The sequence below is a fragment of the Xyrauchen texanus genome, chromosome 13 (assembly GCF_025860055.1).
Source record: "Xyrauchen texanus isolate HMW12.3.18 chromosome 13, RBS_HiC_50CHRs, whole genome shotgun sequence".
In the NCBI taxonomy this organism is placed as follows: Eukaryota; Metazoa; Chordata; class Actinopteri; order Cypriniformes; family Catostomidae; genus Xyrauchen; species Xyrauchen texanus.
Genome location: NC_068288.1, coordinates 12,701,134 through 12,719,631, shown reverse-complemented (window position 1 = coordinate 12,719,631; position 18,498 = coordinate 12,701,134). Strand labels below are relative to the sequence as shown.

Genomic DNA, 18,498 nt, shown 5'->3' with positions numbered 1-18,498 from the left:
ATAGTTGCTGATAGTTTTTTCATCATTCTGTCATTTCAAAATAAGAGTCCCAGTGTGTTTCGGGCTTGTTTATACTTAAAAGTCCCACGTTTTGCTCCAAATGTAATTTTTTGGGGGAACTTTTGTTGAACAATAAACTGCATTTGGGGTTTTATTCATTTAGGACTCTTTGTATGTGCCCGTCATAGTATTAAAATAAAAATTTGACATATAAATTGATTTGAAAAACTATCAGCCAATTATTTGGTTTTCTGCCTTTCCCCACAACCTTAGTTATCGGTCTCGGCAAAGTCCACTATCGGTTGAAATTTAGAGTGTACCCTGCTTTAGAAATTGATCATAATAAAGTATAAAATCAAGAAGCTACTTTTCTTGTCAGGAGTTTGCTAATGATGCCTTATAGTGCTGCCACCATAGCCAGCTTACTAGGTTTTTGAACAGAGTGTGTGTGAGTGTGTGTGTGTGTGTGTGTGTGTATGTTTGTTTGTATTTGTCAGTCCTGTGTATATATATTGGGTAACTCAAAACAGCACGGTGCTTTTAGATTTGACTTGTGCCGCTACCCTGTGCCAAAGTCAGTACATCTGCAGCCCCTAAATTCTGCCCACCCATGTCCAATAACATCCCACACACACACAGACACTATACTATCAGAGTCCAACAAGTGTAAGATCAGCGAAATCTACCCTATGGATTCCTAAGCAAAATGAGCTTTTCCTTTGTCACACGCATCCTGAATAACCACATGACCAAAAGAGTGTATAACAAAAGTGAACTCCTGCATTTCATGTGTTAACCCTGCATGCTGTGCAGGTGCCCCCTGCAGCTTACGTCATGTTTCTCTCCCATCATGCCCTTCTGCAGGTCCTAGCGCCACCAACCTTATCATAGGCTCCATCGCAGGGGCCATCCTGATGGCAGCCATAGTGCTGGGGGGGACGGGATGGGGATTTAAGTAAGAGCTGCACCGCATGCTTCCTATTGCCTGCCAGCCTGGAACAGGCTCACTTACACAAATACTTACACACACTTTGGCAGAAATACACACAACACATACCACCAAACACTCACTTTCAAGGGCCTGGGTTTCTGCTACAGACAACAGATACTAAAACAGCCATTTGTGAACTGATTGTTTAAGGTTGTACATGCTAAGCTGCGTACGTGGTACTATATAAAGACTGATTTTTAAGCTTAATTGCTTTTATTTTTTTTATTCACAATATATTACATTTTATGGGGGGGCACGCTATAAAAAATGTCTTATCCTTAAAACACCTGACCACAGTTTTAGTACATGTCCTCATGAAGTTGTATTAACGCAATTGATTTAACCCTCTGTAGACTGTAGCAGAACCTCTTGCAGACTGGCCCATTGCTTTACATGCATGCAAGCCACATGGTAAAAATGGATACTGTGTAATGTGTAATGAAAGTTATGAACTTAAGACAATAACATAGACAAGATTGATGTGTAGTTTTTTTCTGCTAAATAATTTGACATGCTAACACTTCAAAAATGTAAAATATCAGTTATTATAGCAAGGTGGGAATTGTTGGACAAAGTTACTTTGTATGCTTCCTTAAAAGATTCCTGCAACCACAGCTCAATTTTTGCTGAATGTCATGTGTGCAAGAAGGAACATTAAATAGGTGCATTTTTGCATTTGGTCTCAAAGTCTCTGAATATAGATTAGCAACTTGTTTAAAGGTACACTACGCAGGATTTCTCATGTCATTAACCCGATTCATAACAGTTAGCACACAATAGTGATTTACATTCTCAGCTGTCAGGTTCAATCTGCTAGGAAATGTCAGGTTTCCGTCATTCGCCCTTGCGTGTTTACGTCATGTCCGTAAACAAAGAAAAGAAGGTCTGGCTACTGTATGCTACTTGCTTAGATCAAATTTTTTCAGTCTTTCTTCTTACTGTCATATTCCTGGTGTGGCTTGTCAGATCCAGTCTAATCTGGTGATCACAGGCAACCATGGGTATACCTTAGCATATGTTAACCTTGACGCACCTAATAAACAAGCTAAATTAATTTCTAGAGCAAATAGTTTTCCTAAAAACGTATGTCCACATATGTGGACAGCGGGACTAAGTCTTCATTCTGTCGCTCCCCACGGTGATCCCTGTCGCCAACGGTCACGACAGCTTGTGTCGCCGAAAGTCGCTGTCCTCTCATTGATAATTAATGGGATCCTGTCGCTTCTTCACGCGATGCCGCTTGCGGTGTGAAAGGGGTTTAAGTTGTGAAATTGTAAGTAATACCAAGCTATAGAAAGTCAGAAACTAGAGATGCTACCCTTTACAACCAAACAGGTTTCAATCAAAAAACGTAATGACGGTCTTACTAGAGGCACTTTTATTGGCGCTGCGCCTGTAGGAGCGCTTCCTGCAAATCAGTGTCATGCTGTTCTATCACATGACATGGTACATCAGAAGGTTAACTCTTAAATGACAGCGTAGAGTGCGTATGAGTTATGTATCACAAAGCCAAAATACAACTTCCACACATGTGGACGCGGGGTCGCACAAGGTTAAACCATCAGATTCCTCCAAAAATTTACCAATTGCTCCTGCTGTTTCAACCACAATGTCGTATGTCGATAGACAGCCCAGAATTCTGCAGTGTACCTTTAAGAAATAAACGAGAGCAGACATGTTTGCCATGTTGACACCAATGCCAGCTTACACTCATGTTCACCCAATGAAACAGTGTTAAGTGCAAGTTTTGGCCTAGACTTGAGACCCGCTGACCATTCATGCTCTAAGAGGACTTAGCTCACCACAGCATGCTTCTCTGCACATAGCATCTTGACTGAGCCCATTTAGAGTTTGCATGCAGACTGGCACCAAGCCAGAGCTAAACCGGAGTGCTATCAGAGCATCGCACAAAGGCTGGGCTCACCTCATGTGAAGGGAGGGCTGTTTTTTGTTTTCCTTGGTTTGAGAAGCAGGTTTGGTTGGGGTGGGAAGGGATGACGAGTTTTTGACCCGCTCTCCTCGCCGTGATCTCTCTCTCAATCCCCCCTCCGTTGTCTGAAAGGGTAAGAGTTTAAGCGGAGAGGGGTGGAGGTTGTGTCGTAGGCAGCCTTTGTGCCATGGCTGGCTGCCACGCCCTCTTATCTCCCGGAAGGCCCTGGGCCCCCCTGAAAACCTAGAACAGATCAAGAGCCCTCACCCCCCACCCGGACTCGCCCGGCACCGCTGCCTTTACTGCCTGCTTCACAGAGACCTGGTACAGACACACGCGCTGCACTTTACCTGCATGCTACCCCCAACACCCCCCTATACGGCGATAGTGGCGTCTTCCACCTAACCTCTCTATGGACAGGTGCATGTTAAACTGCTGGGATGCCCCACATCAAGCCACACTATGGGGAGGTTGTGTCAAACCCCTGTCGTTGTTGGTGTTGTTGCAGTTCTTGTTGTTCCTGGTGGTATCGTCGTCGTTCATGTTGTGGGTGTGACGTCCTTTTCTGACCCTCAATGTTGTACACTCTTTCTTGCTGTTTACTATGTCTATGTTAGTGTTTTCTCCTTGGAGGTAATGTTCTTTTGCACATCCCTTGATGTCTTTCTAACACATACTCACCCACAGTCAAGGAAGGGACACTCTGTGCCGCTTTTACCCACCGCAACCCAACAGTGTTAGAGTGGCATGTCCACATGGAAGACAGAAATGTTATGGATAACAGACTTTTTATAAATCCTTTTACATGATTATAGGAATAGCTCACCCCAAAAAACGTATTTCTGTCATTGTTTACTGACCTTCATCGTCGTTCCAAACTGGTATAATTTTCTTTCTTCTGTGGATCACAAAAAGTACACTTTTTGAAGAACATCCACTCTTTTCCATATTATGAAAGTGAACGAGGACTGTGGCTGTCAAGCTCCAAAATGACTAAATGGTCTAAATGTCTTGTGTGCCGTATTTAAAATCTTTTGAAATCATATGGCAACTTTGTGTAAGGAACATACCGAACTTTAAATTGACTTGACTTGACTTAAATCATTTTTCACTGATAATCTTCCTGTCTAGAGCTGTAAACCACTGAGGCCCGATCATTGAGTCAGTACATTTACATGCACTATAAACGTTCAATTTCAGACTAAAACAGTAATTAATCTTTTTTAAATGTCATAGAAATGCTTTAGTCCAACTAAAACATTTTTTGCAAAGTCAGACTAACAGTCCTAGAAAATGCAATAGTAGCTCGGCTTTGTCCAGTATGTATACACGTTAATCGGACCACGACTGGCCTCCGCATTGTGCACATACTCCAAAAAACAGATGTGACGCCATCATGATGTGACTCACCTCATTTGACATCCTTCGATTGCGCATTGTGTTATGTATACTTGGACAGACAGGTGATGACTGTAGCCTAACTATGCAAAAACCTGCAATGAACTCGAGGACCAGTCCAGTTTGTTAAAGGGACAGTTCACCCAAAAATAGAAATTCTCCATTATTTACTCACCCTCATGATATCTCAGGTGTGTATGACTTTCTTTCTTCACCAGAACACATTTGAAGAAAAATAGAAAAATATCTCAGCTCAGTAGGTCCTTAAAATGCAAGTGGATGTGACCAGACCTTTAAACGTCATCCATACAACTCCTTGATGTCTCAACCGAGAGGAGAATGTGAGATTACGTCCATAACATGTCGAGGACACGAGGACTGCGTGAACTCAACGCACTCATAAATGCATATACAGCTGCTGACCGGAAAGCGATGGTTTATAGTTAAAAGGTGCTTATATATTGATATTTTTCACACCAAAAGCAATCACATGCTTTAAAAGACATTCATTTAACCACTAGAGTCGTATGGATGACATTTATGATGACTGTCTGTGATGTTTCGGAGCTTCAAAGGTCTGATCACCATCCGCTTGCATTTTAAGGACCGTCTGAGCTGAGATATTTTTCTATTTTTCTTCAAATGTGTTCTGGTGAAGAAAGAAAGTCATACACACCTGGGATATCATGAGGGTGAGTAAATAATGGAGAATTTCTATTTTTGGGTGAACTATCCCTTTAACAAATTATTCAGAATGGATCAGTTTTGTGATATTTCTCAAATAAGGTCAGACTCAAACGAATCATCCATTCACAAATCTGACACATCTACATCTCTCATGAAGAGAAAAATGAATGGCAAGATTTGTCTGCGACTCAATGTTCAACACCAAACAATTCTATTTTAGCCGACACTGTCACACCTACTGACTTTTTTGCTGATATCTCACTCTTTCACTCGCAGATGTGTAAACACTAGCAAGTGTTGTTGTGACTGTTGTGCCTCTGCTTTCTGATATCATTATTCATTATTCCTAGAAATCTATAGGATGCACCCTTGCTCCCTATTTAGTGATTGACTCAGAACAGTACGAAATGCATCTTATTTTCATCCTAACTCCATATAAAGCCTCTGAACGCAACATTTTTCAGCTTTTGGATGCATCCATTGATTCTGAATGTGAAAATGCACAGTAGACATATAGGAATGCATTTACTAGTGTTAATGAATTGAACCGTATTGTACACTGAGAACAAAATGTATATTAAAAGGATGCTAAATAAACCACAAATGCGTTATAGTTGAAAAAAAAAAAATTATAATTACTACAATTTTCAACTTTTGATGGAATAAGGTCCCGTGTTCCACACATGTGGACATCCTCTTCATCAGAGCGCTGATGTGCGAAAAATGAAGAGATTTTTTAAAGCGGCATATTAAATGAAACTAGAGAAGCTCCTCTTTAAAACCAAACAGGTTTCAATCGAACATATTAAAGAGGTTTCTTATCAGAGACACTTTTGTTGGCGCTGTGCCCGTATGAGTGCTTCATGGAAATCGACGTCACACTGTTGTGACATGTGATGAGGTGCACCAGAAGTTTAACCCTTAAATGACAGTGTAGAGTCTTGTGAACAGTATTCAGTTGGTTTTAATTCATTTAAATTATGCGATGCGTATAATGAAGCCAAAATACAATGTCCACAAATGTGGACGTGGGGTTATATAAGGTTAATGCACTCCTGCTGGCAGACACAAGCTCTGATTCCCTCCGACTGGCCCGTGGTTATGTCAATGAAGCTAACGACTGAAAATCAGAGAAGAAAAGGACTACTGTGACACCGACTTTAAAACAAAGCTATCGTGTGTCTTCAGAAGACTTGGAAAATAATGCATGAGTCTTATCAAGCACTCTTTTGTCATATTGGAGCTTGACAGCCCCACTCTTCATTCAAAGAATGGACAGGAGGATATTCTTCAGAAATTCACCTTTTGTGTTCCACGGAAGAGGGACAGTCACACGGGTTTAGAACAACATTTGATTAGGATTAAGTGTGACACTTTACAATAAGATTACGAATGTTTACATAAGTTAACAACATTAGTTGACATGAATGAACCATTTACAGCATTTATTAATCTCAGTTAATGTTCATTTCAGCATATACTAATACATTTTTGAAATCCAAAGTTGTATTAGTTAACATCAGTGAATGCATTGTGAAGTAACAGTGAACAAATGTGTTAACATTACGAATAAATGCTGTTAAAAATACATTGTTAGTTTGTTCATGATACATAATGCATTTACTAATGTTACCGAATAGAACGTTATTGTAAAGTGTTACCAGATTAAGAAACTAATGATGGCACTTTCTTGGAAATAGTACGTTTCAGCATGGTTTCTGTGGGTTAAGGTGGTATCAGGCCTGAGATGGGCAGCAGAGTTGTATGTTGACATGTCTGGCATTGCCTGCACTAACCCCTACTCTCTTCTGTTTTGTCCTATTTGTACTTATCACCAAGAAATGTCAAGAAAAGACGATATGACCCTAACGCCAGTGCCATCTAAAGGCTAAGAGAACTGCATCCTTGCCTAGCGTGCCCTTGGGTTTTATCAGAACCTGCTGGACTGTACATTGTCCTGCTGCTAACACCTCTGCTGACAGTGTTAGCATTACTTGAATAAACAAAGGAAAGAAAAAGACGATAGAGACAGAACGATTGAACATTTTTCATCTGAAGTCACATAGAACTGCTTCTCTAGAGCTGCCCCTGTTCCTTTGCCCACTGACCCTGAGCATCCACACGGAGCTATTAGTAAACCAGATAACTAAGTGGATGGTACTCCACTCATCGGGGCATTACTTCCCGTTTAACGCACCCCCTGACCTCCGGATCCGTTCCTGGCATGACCAGCTTCAGCTGTGGACCTCGCATGGCAGTGGAGGGACACCAATGCAAGAAGAACATAACAATGAATATTGTCAAATGTAAAAACAGTACAAATAAGAATGATTTGGAGACAAACATGTATCAGAATAGTCACATAGGTCACAGTTCCAGTAGGGGGGTAACCTATGTATGGTATGTGTGTTTCGAGGGGCTGAATTGACTTGACCACTGAGATGAGAGGGACTCATATCTTCTTAGACAAACATTTCAAGGCATAAATGTAACGTTTTTTTGTTTTGTTTTGTTATTTCAGCATGTTATATTGCAGGTATTTTCTGTAGTATTAATAAAAACAAGGAAACCCGAACAATAAAGAAAAAAATGGTTCCTATTGGCCAGCAGTTTATAGTGCTGCATAACAAAATCACCTATAAACTGTAGTTCAGTAGAGGCACACACTCTTGTATATGCCTGATGACGTCAATTACTGTTCCCCTTAGAAAAAACTAAAAAACTATTATACTGGCTGGGCCCTGTAGGACTGCCCTGACCTGAATGCCATTGCTGGCCAATCAGAGAGCTGCATGATGTAATTGCACTGGGGGCGGAGCCCACACAGCCTGCTGCGCTTTTCAAGGTATCTGCATGTCAAAGGAAAACAGTTAACATTTACTTACTATGCAAAGGGGACACATTGCACAAACCGTAAGGTTTGGTGAAGAATTCTCAAGTGAGAAATTGATCTCTAGCTAACAGATCATTAATAAGGCAGTCTTTTATATGCTCGGCCATCTATGTTTGACATTATATTAAGCTTCGGATTACTTAAAATGAATGTTTCTATGAAAATCTCAGCTTCTTAAAATACAAATGTCATTATCATCTGTGTGGGACACGATCATTTAGGCACTAATTGGTTTTAATAGGATGGGGCTGTTGAAGTAGATGGAGCTCTAATTTTGGGCAATGCTAATGTAATAAGAGCAGAAACTGAGGGTGTTTTTCTATGCCATCACTGATCTACATCATCAGGTTTTTGACGCATCTTCCTAACCTTGACCCCTTTTACAACCATCTCATGTTCCCATGAAAACATTGCCATAACAAATAAAATAATGACAATAAAGAACACGTTGACAAAAACATTCCTCTTTGAGATTATTATATATTTTGTATGTATGTACTTAGTGTAGACACTTAATGTGTCCTTTTAGATCTGTTTAGATTTGATTTTATTATGTTCATGTTTTATCCGATAGACTTTCTTAAGTAAACAAATCATGTTTTTCAAAAAGATCCAACGCATATAGTATTAAAAATCTACAATTGATATAAAAATCACATATTAACAGTATTCCCATGTGTCCTGGAAATCCTGGAATATTGCAATGCTGTTTTCCAAAACCTAAATGTCCTGGAGAATAATTATTTGTCCTGGAACTTATTTTAGCATAATAAAACTGTTTAACTGTGTTGCTAGCAAGGTTATTTTTACATTGAAATAGGAGTCAAATTCACAAATTTGTATTGTTTTGTCAATGCCCGTGTCTGCGCATTGTGAAACAACGTCAACAGTTATCGGTCATGAATGAATCCCTGTCCCATACTTTCTCTGTTCATCTGTTTTCATGTCTGCTTTGCTCTGATGAAATACTTTAAGTATTGATATAGTACAAAATAAGATTTTTCATTCCAAAGTTGCTGTTGTGTTAACCACAAATCACTAAAATGATATTATAGACAATGATGTTGGTCGGACCACAGATTTTTTTGACAACAACTTCACACCCTTAGTTGGTAGCGTGGTGATTCGGCCTTCAAACCAGGGGATGTGAATACATTTTAAATAATGTAACAATCAGAGTCTGCTTATACCACGGTGACCACATGTAGTATGCGGAAAACATGGATGGAATCACGGAATCTGTTAAAAAGAAATGCAGAATGTCATGGAATATGACATATCTGGACAAAGATTCATGTTGAAATGCACAATTAATCAAACTAAAATTGCGAAAATTACAAATGTCTGTGATTTAATTGAATAAATAAATAATCTGCAAGTGATGCGCGCTTCAAAATGACCGTGAAAACACCTCAACGTGATCATCACACGCGCTCTTGAGTGTGAGATGACAGAGACAGCGATCACTCTGAAGTGTGCAGCACATACAGACTATGTGTTTATTTAATTAAATCATGTTAATAATCATGCTGGGCCATGGAGCAAACTGCTTATCTGAAGGTGAGAAACTCCAAAATAAAACCTCTATTTAAATTTATGCATGTGTTTTTGCTTAAATATTACACTTGTTGGGCACATTAAAATATCCCGGAAATGTCTTGGAAAATTGTGCCTTGAAAAGAGCGGGAACCCTGATTAACCAATGTCACATCTACATTATCCATATAAATATCAAATGTTGCAATTCAACATATGCTAAAAATAAATACACTGCATAGTTATGGGAAACAAATTGCAAACTGTTTATTTTCAAATCCGATATAATTTCTTATAAATGGCTTTGCAACCATCAAAAGCCCACTGGGAGCATTTATCATTATGATGAACCTTGTGATGAGGTTTGTGTTCGAAGTTTGATTCTATTGGTCGTGAAAGCGATTATTTGCAACATGCAATCGGCTGCCATCATGCCAAACTATTGGACCTCACAGAGATGACCATGTGAGAAACCGAGTCTCTGACACCCTCCGCTGCCAGCATCAGCATCTTTCTCTGCAGACATCCAGGTCCTGATGATGAGGTATCAAAAAAAGACAGCACAACCTAAGCAGAAATAGGGAAATATATGTTATTATATGGCTAGAGTCAAACCTAAACAAATGAAGCAAGCATGTGTTCAGAAATCAATGTTTCCAACCCTTTTTATTATTATTATTATTATTTTACTTTAAGCATATACTGGATTAATTAAGCATGTTTGTTATTGAAGTTGTCATTATTAGAATGGTAAAAACAATGGACCCTTAAAGTACATACTCCCCCTCATGCCATCTAATAGGTGTTTGACTCTCTTTCTTCTGCTGAACACAAATTAACATTTTTAGAAGAATATCTCAGCTCTGTAGGTCCAGACAATACAAGTGAAGGGTGGTCAGACTTTTGTAGCTCCAAATATCACATAAAGGGAGCATAAAAGCAATCCAAAACCAATTGGAAGGCATTGATTAAACCACTGGAGACTTATGGGTTACTTTTATGATGCCCTTATCTGATTTTTGTGTGGAAGTGAATATATGCCCTATTAAAGGTAGTGACTCTGAAAAACAATTCCAGGGGCCATACTTAATAAAATAAGTCAATTTCTGACAATGCATTCAACTATTTAAAAAAAAAAAAAAAACAGTAGATATTATAGGATGCCATTTCTGAACATGCTTCTGTCTCTTTCTCTCCCTATCTCACACACACACATACACACTCATCCCCCATCTCACATGTCTGACTCTTTCCAGTTCGCACTTCAGATGCTGGTTATGTTGGTTCAGTGTCTCCATCAGTGTTTTCAGCTCACTGCATTAATCCTCCAGTGAATCATGCTCTGACTGGGCTGCAACTCTCCATTCCCGAAACTCCTTCTCCCAAGAGCCTGACATCACAAGAACCCAACTTAATAAGCACTAACACAGAAATATGTATTCAACGGCAGACATAAACATGCATAAAGTGTGTTCCATATGTTCAAACATATACACAATGGTCTCACACGCTGATTTTCTGTACCCAAAGTTACTATTATTATATAAGAGTGCCCACCGTTTAACTCTCTGCTGATCCTTCATTGCTTTCTGGGCAACACTGAGATCTGAGCTGTTTCCCTCCTGTGCACTAACAGTTCCTTCGTATGCTAATCGTAGTACATTGTTGTCTCTTTTGCAATGCATTATGCACATGATCTCGTAACTTTGTGACTTCATTTCTCATATTTGTGATGTCAATTCTGATTATTTGGATATTATTTCTAACAGCTACAACAACAGGAGGCCTCCAAATGGGCAAGAGAAATGGATGGATTTTATGGATTTTAAATTAAAACTGCCCCAAAAGTTGCCCCGCCCTCACTCTCGCTGAATCAGTCGCAACCACACGCCCCTGCACTCTTGACTTTTGACTTATGACGGTGTGAAATAATTAATTATAGAAATTTAGATATTCAATTTAAAGCTCCAATCTCCTCAGTCCTCCGAAGATCCCGAAAAAAGTCAGTTGGTGCTTCAGTGTCTACTTCGCTCAGAGAACCTGTCAATCACAGCTGTCAATCATGATGTCACGGCACTGTTTTTATAGTATCAAATAACTAAAAACAAACTTATTTTTGAAAACAAACACTTGAAATTTACATAAACGTGATAGAAACTACAGTAAATGACAGAAACTATCTTTGGAAAAAAGATATGTGAAGTGTAATTGAATTGTTTAGTTGGTCTCAGTCCCGTTGAATAACATGGGGAGGCGGGGTTTTGGCGATCGAGACGTTTTGGCTTCACTTTTGAGGGCTTGTGCGGCACACTTGGTTTCATGTCAAGTCAGCAAAGCGTGTCGAGCACTGGAGGCCAGTGATGTCAATGACTTTCCAGGATGGCTGAAAAAAATCATAGCACACATACTATCATGCATGTAATTAATACAATATTATAAACAGTGGCCCCAAAAAGGATTCGAACACTCCAGCCAAACTTGAAATTTTGACATACATTTTTTATCTTTAAGTTGCGAAAAACATTTTTAAAAAGAGTCAGTCCATTTCAGAGCTAAATAATATTTAATTCTTTGCCAGAAATCACAAAATTACAATGTCACACACCCTCTGGACCAATGTGACAATAGAACATTTCTAAAAGTCATGAAAAAAATCGTTTCTTCCAGAACTAAGCAGTTTAGAGCTTAGCATCCCTGTAGGCAGAGACACAAGGATTGGCAACCCTGAATATCTGCAACCCTGAATATCTGGCAACCCTACAGCCATCATCGTGTTCATGAGTTCTGAGCGGGAACAACGAAGGTGAGAAAACTGTAATAAATTAATATATTCTGCTGCTACACGCTCATGATTGCGAGCGTGAAGATCAACGTTGTCAAATGTGTAGAAATAATTGAAGTTGTGCTAAAATTATTCCAGACAGTTTCAGCATATATTGTAATGAAATGAAAACGAAAGCAAACTAAGATCAAACTGATCTATCAACACTGATTCTTCTATAAAATTGCGATTTCGTGGCAAATTAAATGCAAATTAAAATCGACAGTGACTTGCCTGAACACGGTAACATGACAAACTCCTTCAGTTCCCATCGAGCCTGTGTGGAACAGGACGTTTACACTTACACACACGAGCTCTTTGTGTTACTAAATCATGAATGAAGAGGAGTTTAATTTAACGTCAGCACTATATGTTGTTATTATTATGTTATTAACTCTTAGTTTGCTATATGTGTTACATCTTTGTAAGTGAATATGACCAATTTAATTGACTGAACATGCTCTGCATTTAAACATTATCTAAAGGGTCATTCGTTGGCCTTTCGGCTTTGTAATCATTTTGAAAACGAAACACACTTTTATAAGTATCTTTATGTTTCATCGTTAAAATAAGCTAAATGTACCCTGTATCTTGCCGGAACAGAGAGGACATGTTACGCCTGATATATCACTAGCATCACAATATAAATACATTTATGTACACATGTTTGCTGAATGGCTGATGTTACCTCTAGTTAAAGGAATATTTATGCATTTATAGCACAAATAATGACGTTGACTCGTTCCTCAGTCTCTAAATAAAAAGCAGAGATCGAGGAGACAGTGGGGGCACTTGGGGTCCATTTTTGAATGTTAAAATACTGTTTCAAACGTTTAGCCACTAGATGTAAACAATATGAATGTTAACATGATTTAATGCGATAAAATCACTTAATAACCTTTTCTGTGTAAAGTTATACCCAATTTTACAACTTTGTTACCATCAACAAACCCTAAAATAAATGTAAAAATGGCAAATTAAACAACTTTACATCTCAGATAATTTATGCGTTTAACAGAAGAATTAATGTACAGTAAGTGCTTTTATAAAATTATAAGCTTCACATTTCTGTGTTTAAACCCTCCAAAAATTGGCTGCCATTCACTTTCATTTTTCTTCTCCCCAATTTGGAACGCCCAATTCCCAATAAGTCCTCGTGGTGGCGTAGTGTCTCGCCTCAATCCGGGTGGCGAGGACGAATCTCAGTTGCCTGAGACCGTCAATCCGCGCATCTTATCACGTGGCTTGTTGAGCGCGTTACCGCGGAGACCTAGCGCGTGTGGAGGCTTCACGCTATTCTCCATGGCATCCACGCACGACTCACTACGCGCCCCACCGAGAGCGAGAACCACATTATAGCGACCATGAGGAGGTTACCCCATGTGACTCTACCCTCTGTAGCAACCGGGCTGATTTGGTTGCTTAGGAGTCCTGGCTGGAGTCACCCGATTTTAGTTTTTGTTTTTAAAGAAAAGGATAAACGAGTCAAAATTTATTTTTGTGGTAATCAACATTATGCCACAAATGCTGTCGATTGAGCTTCATTTGTATTGAACCCGGAATATTCCTTTAACTCAATTAAAGGTCACAGTTATAACTGGCTGGACAATAAGTCACTGGACTCTATTATCAGTGTAAAACTCTTTTAACCAAGACTTTTTGTAATTGTAATCGGTTGAAATTAAAGATTATAAATATTTTTTCAGAATAATAATTTTCCCCAAATTGTTGGAATGACCCAAGTTGGAAAACCTAAATCTCCATACTCTTCTCTCCTTCAGTGAACCATGGCCACAAAACAGGAATTCCGTGACAGGATTGTCAAAAATAAGGTCTTCCTCGTGGAGACTTTATGTGAAGAGGCCGACATCATCATGCAGCATGTGCAGCAGCTGAAGCTTCTTACTCAGCGTGAGTACAGGAACATCAGAGACGTCCAGAACAGAGAGAAGATGATCATCGACCTACTTGACAAACTCCTGAGCAAGGGAGACGAAACCTGTTGCAAATTCATAGACCTCTTAAGACAGGACAGTATTCTGGAGACCTTTCCGATGTTGAAGTGTCATGCCATTTTTGCTCCCTCAGCCAATGCACAGGGTAAATCCCCCTATCTAACCACTCACCAGCTGGTATGATGCCACTGTCTGTTGTCTTGTGATGACGTTGCTTTAAACGTCTTCTTTTGTTTCACAGACACCAGCCTGAAATATCCACTGCAGGAGACCTCAGAGGTGACTGTAATATTTTAAAGATTCACGTTCCAGCAAATGCCAGTCAAGTATGTGCCGTTACACTGATTTGTCTTTGTTTTTTTATTCCAGCTGGGACAATACAAAATAACGCAAATTCCACGCGGTATCTGTGTAATCTTCAACAATGTACATTTTGCAACCATGAATGAAAGGAATGGATCAGATGAGGACCAAGGTTTGTTTGTTTTTTCCAACATTTTTGTAATTGATATTTAGGTAGATGAAAATGTTCAATTATGTTAAACGTTAAGTAAACTGCATTGTCAAGTATTGTGCTTGATGTGAAATAATTCGATTTGCATGTTACTTTTTGACAACGGGCATTGAAATCCTGAATAATAATGAATTATTTTACGAAATGCAATTGTTTCTTTCACCCTGTGCCTCAGAATCTCTCGACAAAGTTTTCCGCTGGTTGGCGTTTGAGGTGGTGGTGCACAGGAATAAAACTGCTGCTGAAATGCAGGATCTCCTGAAGGACCTGGGCAAGACAGTAGATGGAGACTGCTTCATATGCTGCGTCCTCAGCCATGGCAGCAAGGACGGAGTCTATGGAACTGACGGTCGTGTTGTCACTGTTGATGAAATACGTGAACCTTTCAATGGCATTAACTGCCAGAGGCTAGCTGGCAAGCCCAAAGTGTTTTTCATACAGGCATGTCGTGGAAAAAAGAATCAAAGTCTTGTGAAAGTCCAAGCAGATGGTCCAGAAGGAGCAGAATCAGAGATTGAAGTGGACGCTGACGGCTTTGAAATCTCAATCCCAGCCGATTCAGATTTCCTGATTGCCAGGTCGACCACTGAAGGTCACTACTCCTACAGAAAGCCAGAAATAGGCTCCTGGTTTATTCAGTCCCTTTGCCAACAGCTAAAGAAGCATTGTCCACAGTAAGTTTGTAACATTTCTCCCACGTTCTTCATGCAGTGTTTTTCTCTCTATTATAATATCGAGGATGCAAAATAGAGAACAAGACAAAGTTATGCAAACACGAAGTATGTGCGCTAAATGGCATTAATGAAAAAGTCCTTTATTTTTTACGTTCCCAGGGGTACAGACTTACAGACAATCCTGCTTTGCGTGAATGATGACGTCAGCCGTCAGGGAATTAATTGCAAACAGATGCCCGTCCAGGAAGTCGCAATGAGGAAGAAACTGATTCTTCCTGTGTCTGCTTAAGAGTACTGAAACCTCCTGCTGTGCATACCGTGTAATGCCCTAATGGTGATCGTGTTATGTAATTTGGCTAGATGAAACTTTTTTTATCTTTTCTAATCTGACTCGTGTTTTTGTAAATTCACTTATGAGGGAATCTCGGGAAAAACCCAATAGCTGAGCCTTTGTGAAAGTGTTCTTAAAAGTTGTCATTTTTGTGCAAATCAGGACCAGAACTGTTTACATGAAGGGAATCATGAGCCACATTTTATAATGATTTATGATTATAATAAATTACAGTGCATTTTTTTATTTTACAAATGTTCTTTATGTTTTGTTTTGTTCATGAATAAAAAAGTCATCCAATTTTTATAATACAATAATCTTTACAACATGGTGCATTACTGAATGTACAAAGAAATACTTCTTACTTTATATTACCTACAGTCATGGCAATAAATAGTCAACACATAAACATGCTATCTGGTTGACCAACAGATGGATAATTGCTTATGGCAGTATGCATTTTCTCATTGAAAAATAAAGTGTCAGCAAAATTCAAATATAATTACATTCAAGTATTTGTCCACACAGCTGGCTTGAATATACTGAACAAAGCATGTAAACAATAACACAGACACATTCCTTTGTAACGTATCCCTGTAACCGCCCTGTATCTGTTGATCGATTATACACATTAATAAAGCTTACCTGAAAGCTTGAGCTTAATTTTGTGGTTGTTTCTTCTATGCAATATTTAGCTGATGCAAATGTGAATCTCAAACATACTCTATAATCTCTATCACAACAGCAGAATACTGTTGAGTAATCATTAAAGGGACAGTTCACACAAAAATGGAAATGCTCTCATCATGTACTCACTCTCATGCTATCCCAGATGTGTCTGACTTTCTTCTGCAGAACACACATTAAGATTTTTAGAAGAATATCTCAGCTCTGTAGGTCCATATAATGCAAGAGAATGGGTGCTGAAACTTTGAAGCTCCAAAATCCACATAAGGGCAACAAAAAGTAGGTTACAATGGGATAAATTGATTCTCCATTGATTTAATTTTTTCCCAAATCACTAAATAGTAACAAAAACTACCACATGGCTTTCCTAAACACCTGTTTGTCACTTTACACTGCAAAAGTTCCCTGATCCATGAGATCATTGTGTCTAACACATCTGGGATGACATGAGGGTGAGTAAATCATGTGAAAAGATACATTTTTGGGTGAACTGTCCCTTTAATGAGGCACTTGTCATCTAAAAAAAACTAAAAGGATATTTACAAATATCTACATGATTAATTGAACTGATGTGAATATCTGGAAGTGTGTGGAGAGATTTAAAGAATACAACGAGAGATGTACAACAACTGATGCAAAACTTGCAAATAAATAAACAACATATCTACACAAATGACATATGAGGAGGATGTAAACAAAACACAATACAGTGCACAGCTTCTCAATGCTCTGACCGTAAACCCCAAAAGTGGAGAGGTACAATTAGTCATTTAGAAGATGCTTTTATCCTAAGTGACATACACATGTCAAGTTCCAAGAGAGGTCAAACCAGAGCAGTCACATTAAACAGTCTTTTAGGATACATACTGTACAGATACTATTCGAGGTCATGCCGGAGTCAAATCAGGGTACTCGCTTCATAGGAAGGGCCAGTGTTTCGGTTCGAGTGTAGTGAACCTCAGGAGCCTTCAGTTGTTCTCTCAAGAAATGACAAATAAAGACTCCCTTGTGGTCAATTATTTGAAGATAAATCACAATCTCAGGAAGTAGACGCAACAATAAAAAGCTTTTAAGTTATAATAAAACTCAGTTAATCAAATCAAAAACTAAATCCAAACAAACTGCTATTTACAGTAACAGTTGCAGCAATGTTGGAGATGCTGTAAGTGTTCCCTGGGGTATCCAGGACACTTTGTATGCAGGTAGGCATCACCTGAGACACACGTCTCTCCCTTGTGCCTTTAATCACCTCAATTCCTCAGTTTAGCATACTGCGGTGTAAGGTCAAAAGTTCAAGCTTTCTTATCCGGTAATGTTCCCGTCTGATACATATATGCCTATATTACTACATTAATTAATACACTTGTTAAAGGATTTCCTACAATATGGCAGAATACCAAATTCATTAACAGTAGACTGCCCACATATATGGGTTGGGAAGGTTACTTTTGAAATGTATTCCACTACAGATTACAGATTACATGTTGTAAAATGTAATTTGTAACGTATCCCGTTAGATTACTCAAGGTCAGTAATGTAATCCAAATACTTTTTGAATGTAACTGTATTCTAATTACCAATTATTTAAATTGTAGCCGTGGTGGAATCAAGTTACTTATATTTTGTATTTTAAATACGTAATCCCGTTACTTGTATCCTGTTACTCGACAACCCGGCCCACATGTACACATCAACAACAATGTGAATTCAAAGTTCAGAAACTTGACCCGAACCTGTAACAATGTCACGTCAGACTTTGTAAATAAGATCTGAATGCAAACCTGCAACCGTTGAGTAAGAAAGTGGGCGTTTACATTGATGTCTTTATGGAAGGGTCAGATAAGAGGGTGAAAATTTACATTTTTTATTGTTTTTGGCACAAAAAGAAAACTTGCCATTGAAATTGGACTGAAGGGAAATAATAAAAATCATAAAAAAGGTATGACACCTTTCGGGGTGTTTTATTAATTTATTATCTACACGTATGATTAAAGGACATACAAATGATTTAAAGGGATAGTTCACCCAAAAATTTAAATTCTCTCATTTCCTCACCCTCATACCATCCCAGATGTGTTTGA

The 18,498-nt window shown here is 38.8% G+C and overlaps 2 protein-coding genes across 5 annotated transcripts in view; both read left to right on the top strand.

Moving 5' to 3' along the window:
• The window catches only part of LOC127654184 (disintegrin and metalloproteinase domain-containing protein 23-like), a 30,344-nt gene extending 21,742 nt beyond the window's left edge, over nucleotides 1-8,602 (top strand). The window contains exons 26-28 of one of the 4 annotated variants that reach the window (XR_007971904.1): nucleotides 865-955; nucleotides 3,054-3,245; nucleotides 6,846-8,602. Coding sequence is in view for 2 of the 4 variants with exons in the window: in XM_052141244.1 (XP_051997204.1) it covers nucleotides 865-955; nucleotides 6,846-6,891 (137 nt within the window). In the remaining 2 variants the exon portion in view is untranslated. The remainder of the gene's footprint in view (nucleotides 1-864; nucleotides 956-3,053; nucleotides 3,246-6,845) is intronic. The other 3 variants (XR_007971903.1, XM_052141244.1, XM_052141245.1) reach the window with 3 other exon arrangements.
• A 3,580-nt stretch (nucleotides 8,603-12,182) lies between these two features.
• On the top strand, nucleotides 12,183-16,851 carry LOC127654158 (caspase-8-like). The gene is made up of 6 exons (XM_052141198.1): nucleotides 12,183-12,238; nucleotides 14,038-14,356; nucleotides 14,453-14,490; nucleotides 14,581-14,686; nucleotides 14,901-15,399; nucleotides 15,559-16,851. The coding sequence occupies exons 2-6, from the start codon at nucleotides 14,044-14,046 to the stop codon at nucleotides 15,686-15,688; spliced, it is 1,086 nt and encodes a 361-aa protein (XP_051997158.1). The 5' UTR covers nucleotides 12,183-12,238; nucleotides 14,038-14,043; the 3' UTR covers nucleotides 15,689-16,851.
• Nucleotides 16,852-18,498: the final 1,647 nt, after the last annotated feature.

What these genes read in the sequence shown, in the direction of transcription:
- LOC127654158 (XM_052141198.1), top strand. Translation starts at nt 14,044, where the DNA reads ATGGCCACAAAACAGGAATTCCGTGACAGGATTGTCAAAAATAAGGTC. An exon ending in TCCCTCAGCCAATGCACAGG is followed by an intron (nt 14,357 to 14,452) that starts GTAAATCCCCCT and finishes TTTGTTTCACAG; the next exon opens with ACACCAGCCTGAAATATCCA. An exon ending in CTAAAGAAGCATTGTCCACA is followed by an intron (nt 15,400 to 15,558) that starts GTAAGTTTGTAA and finishes TTACGTTCCCAG; the next exon opens with GGGTACAGACTTACAGACAA.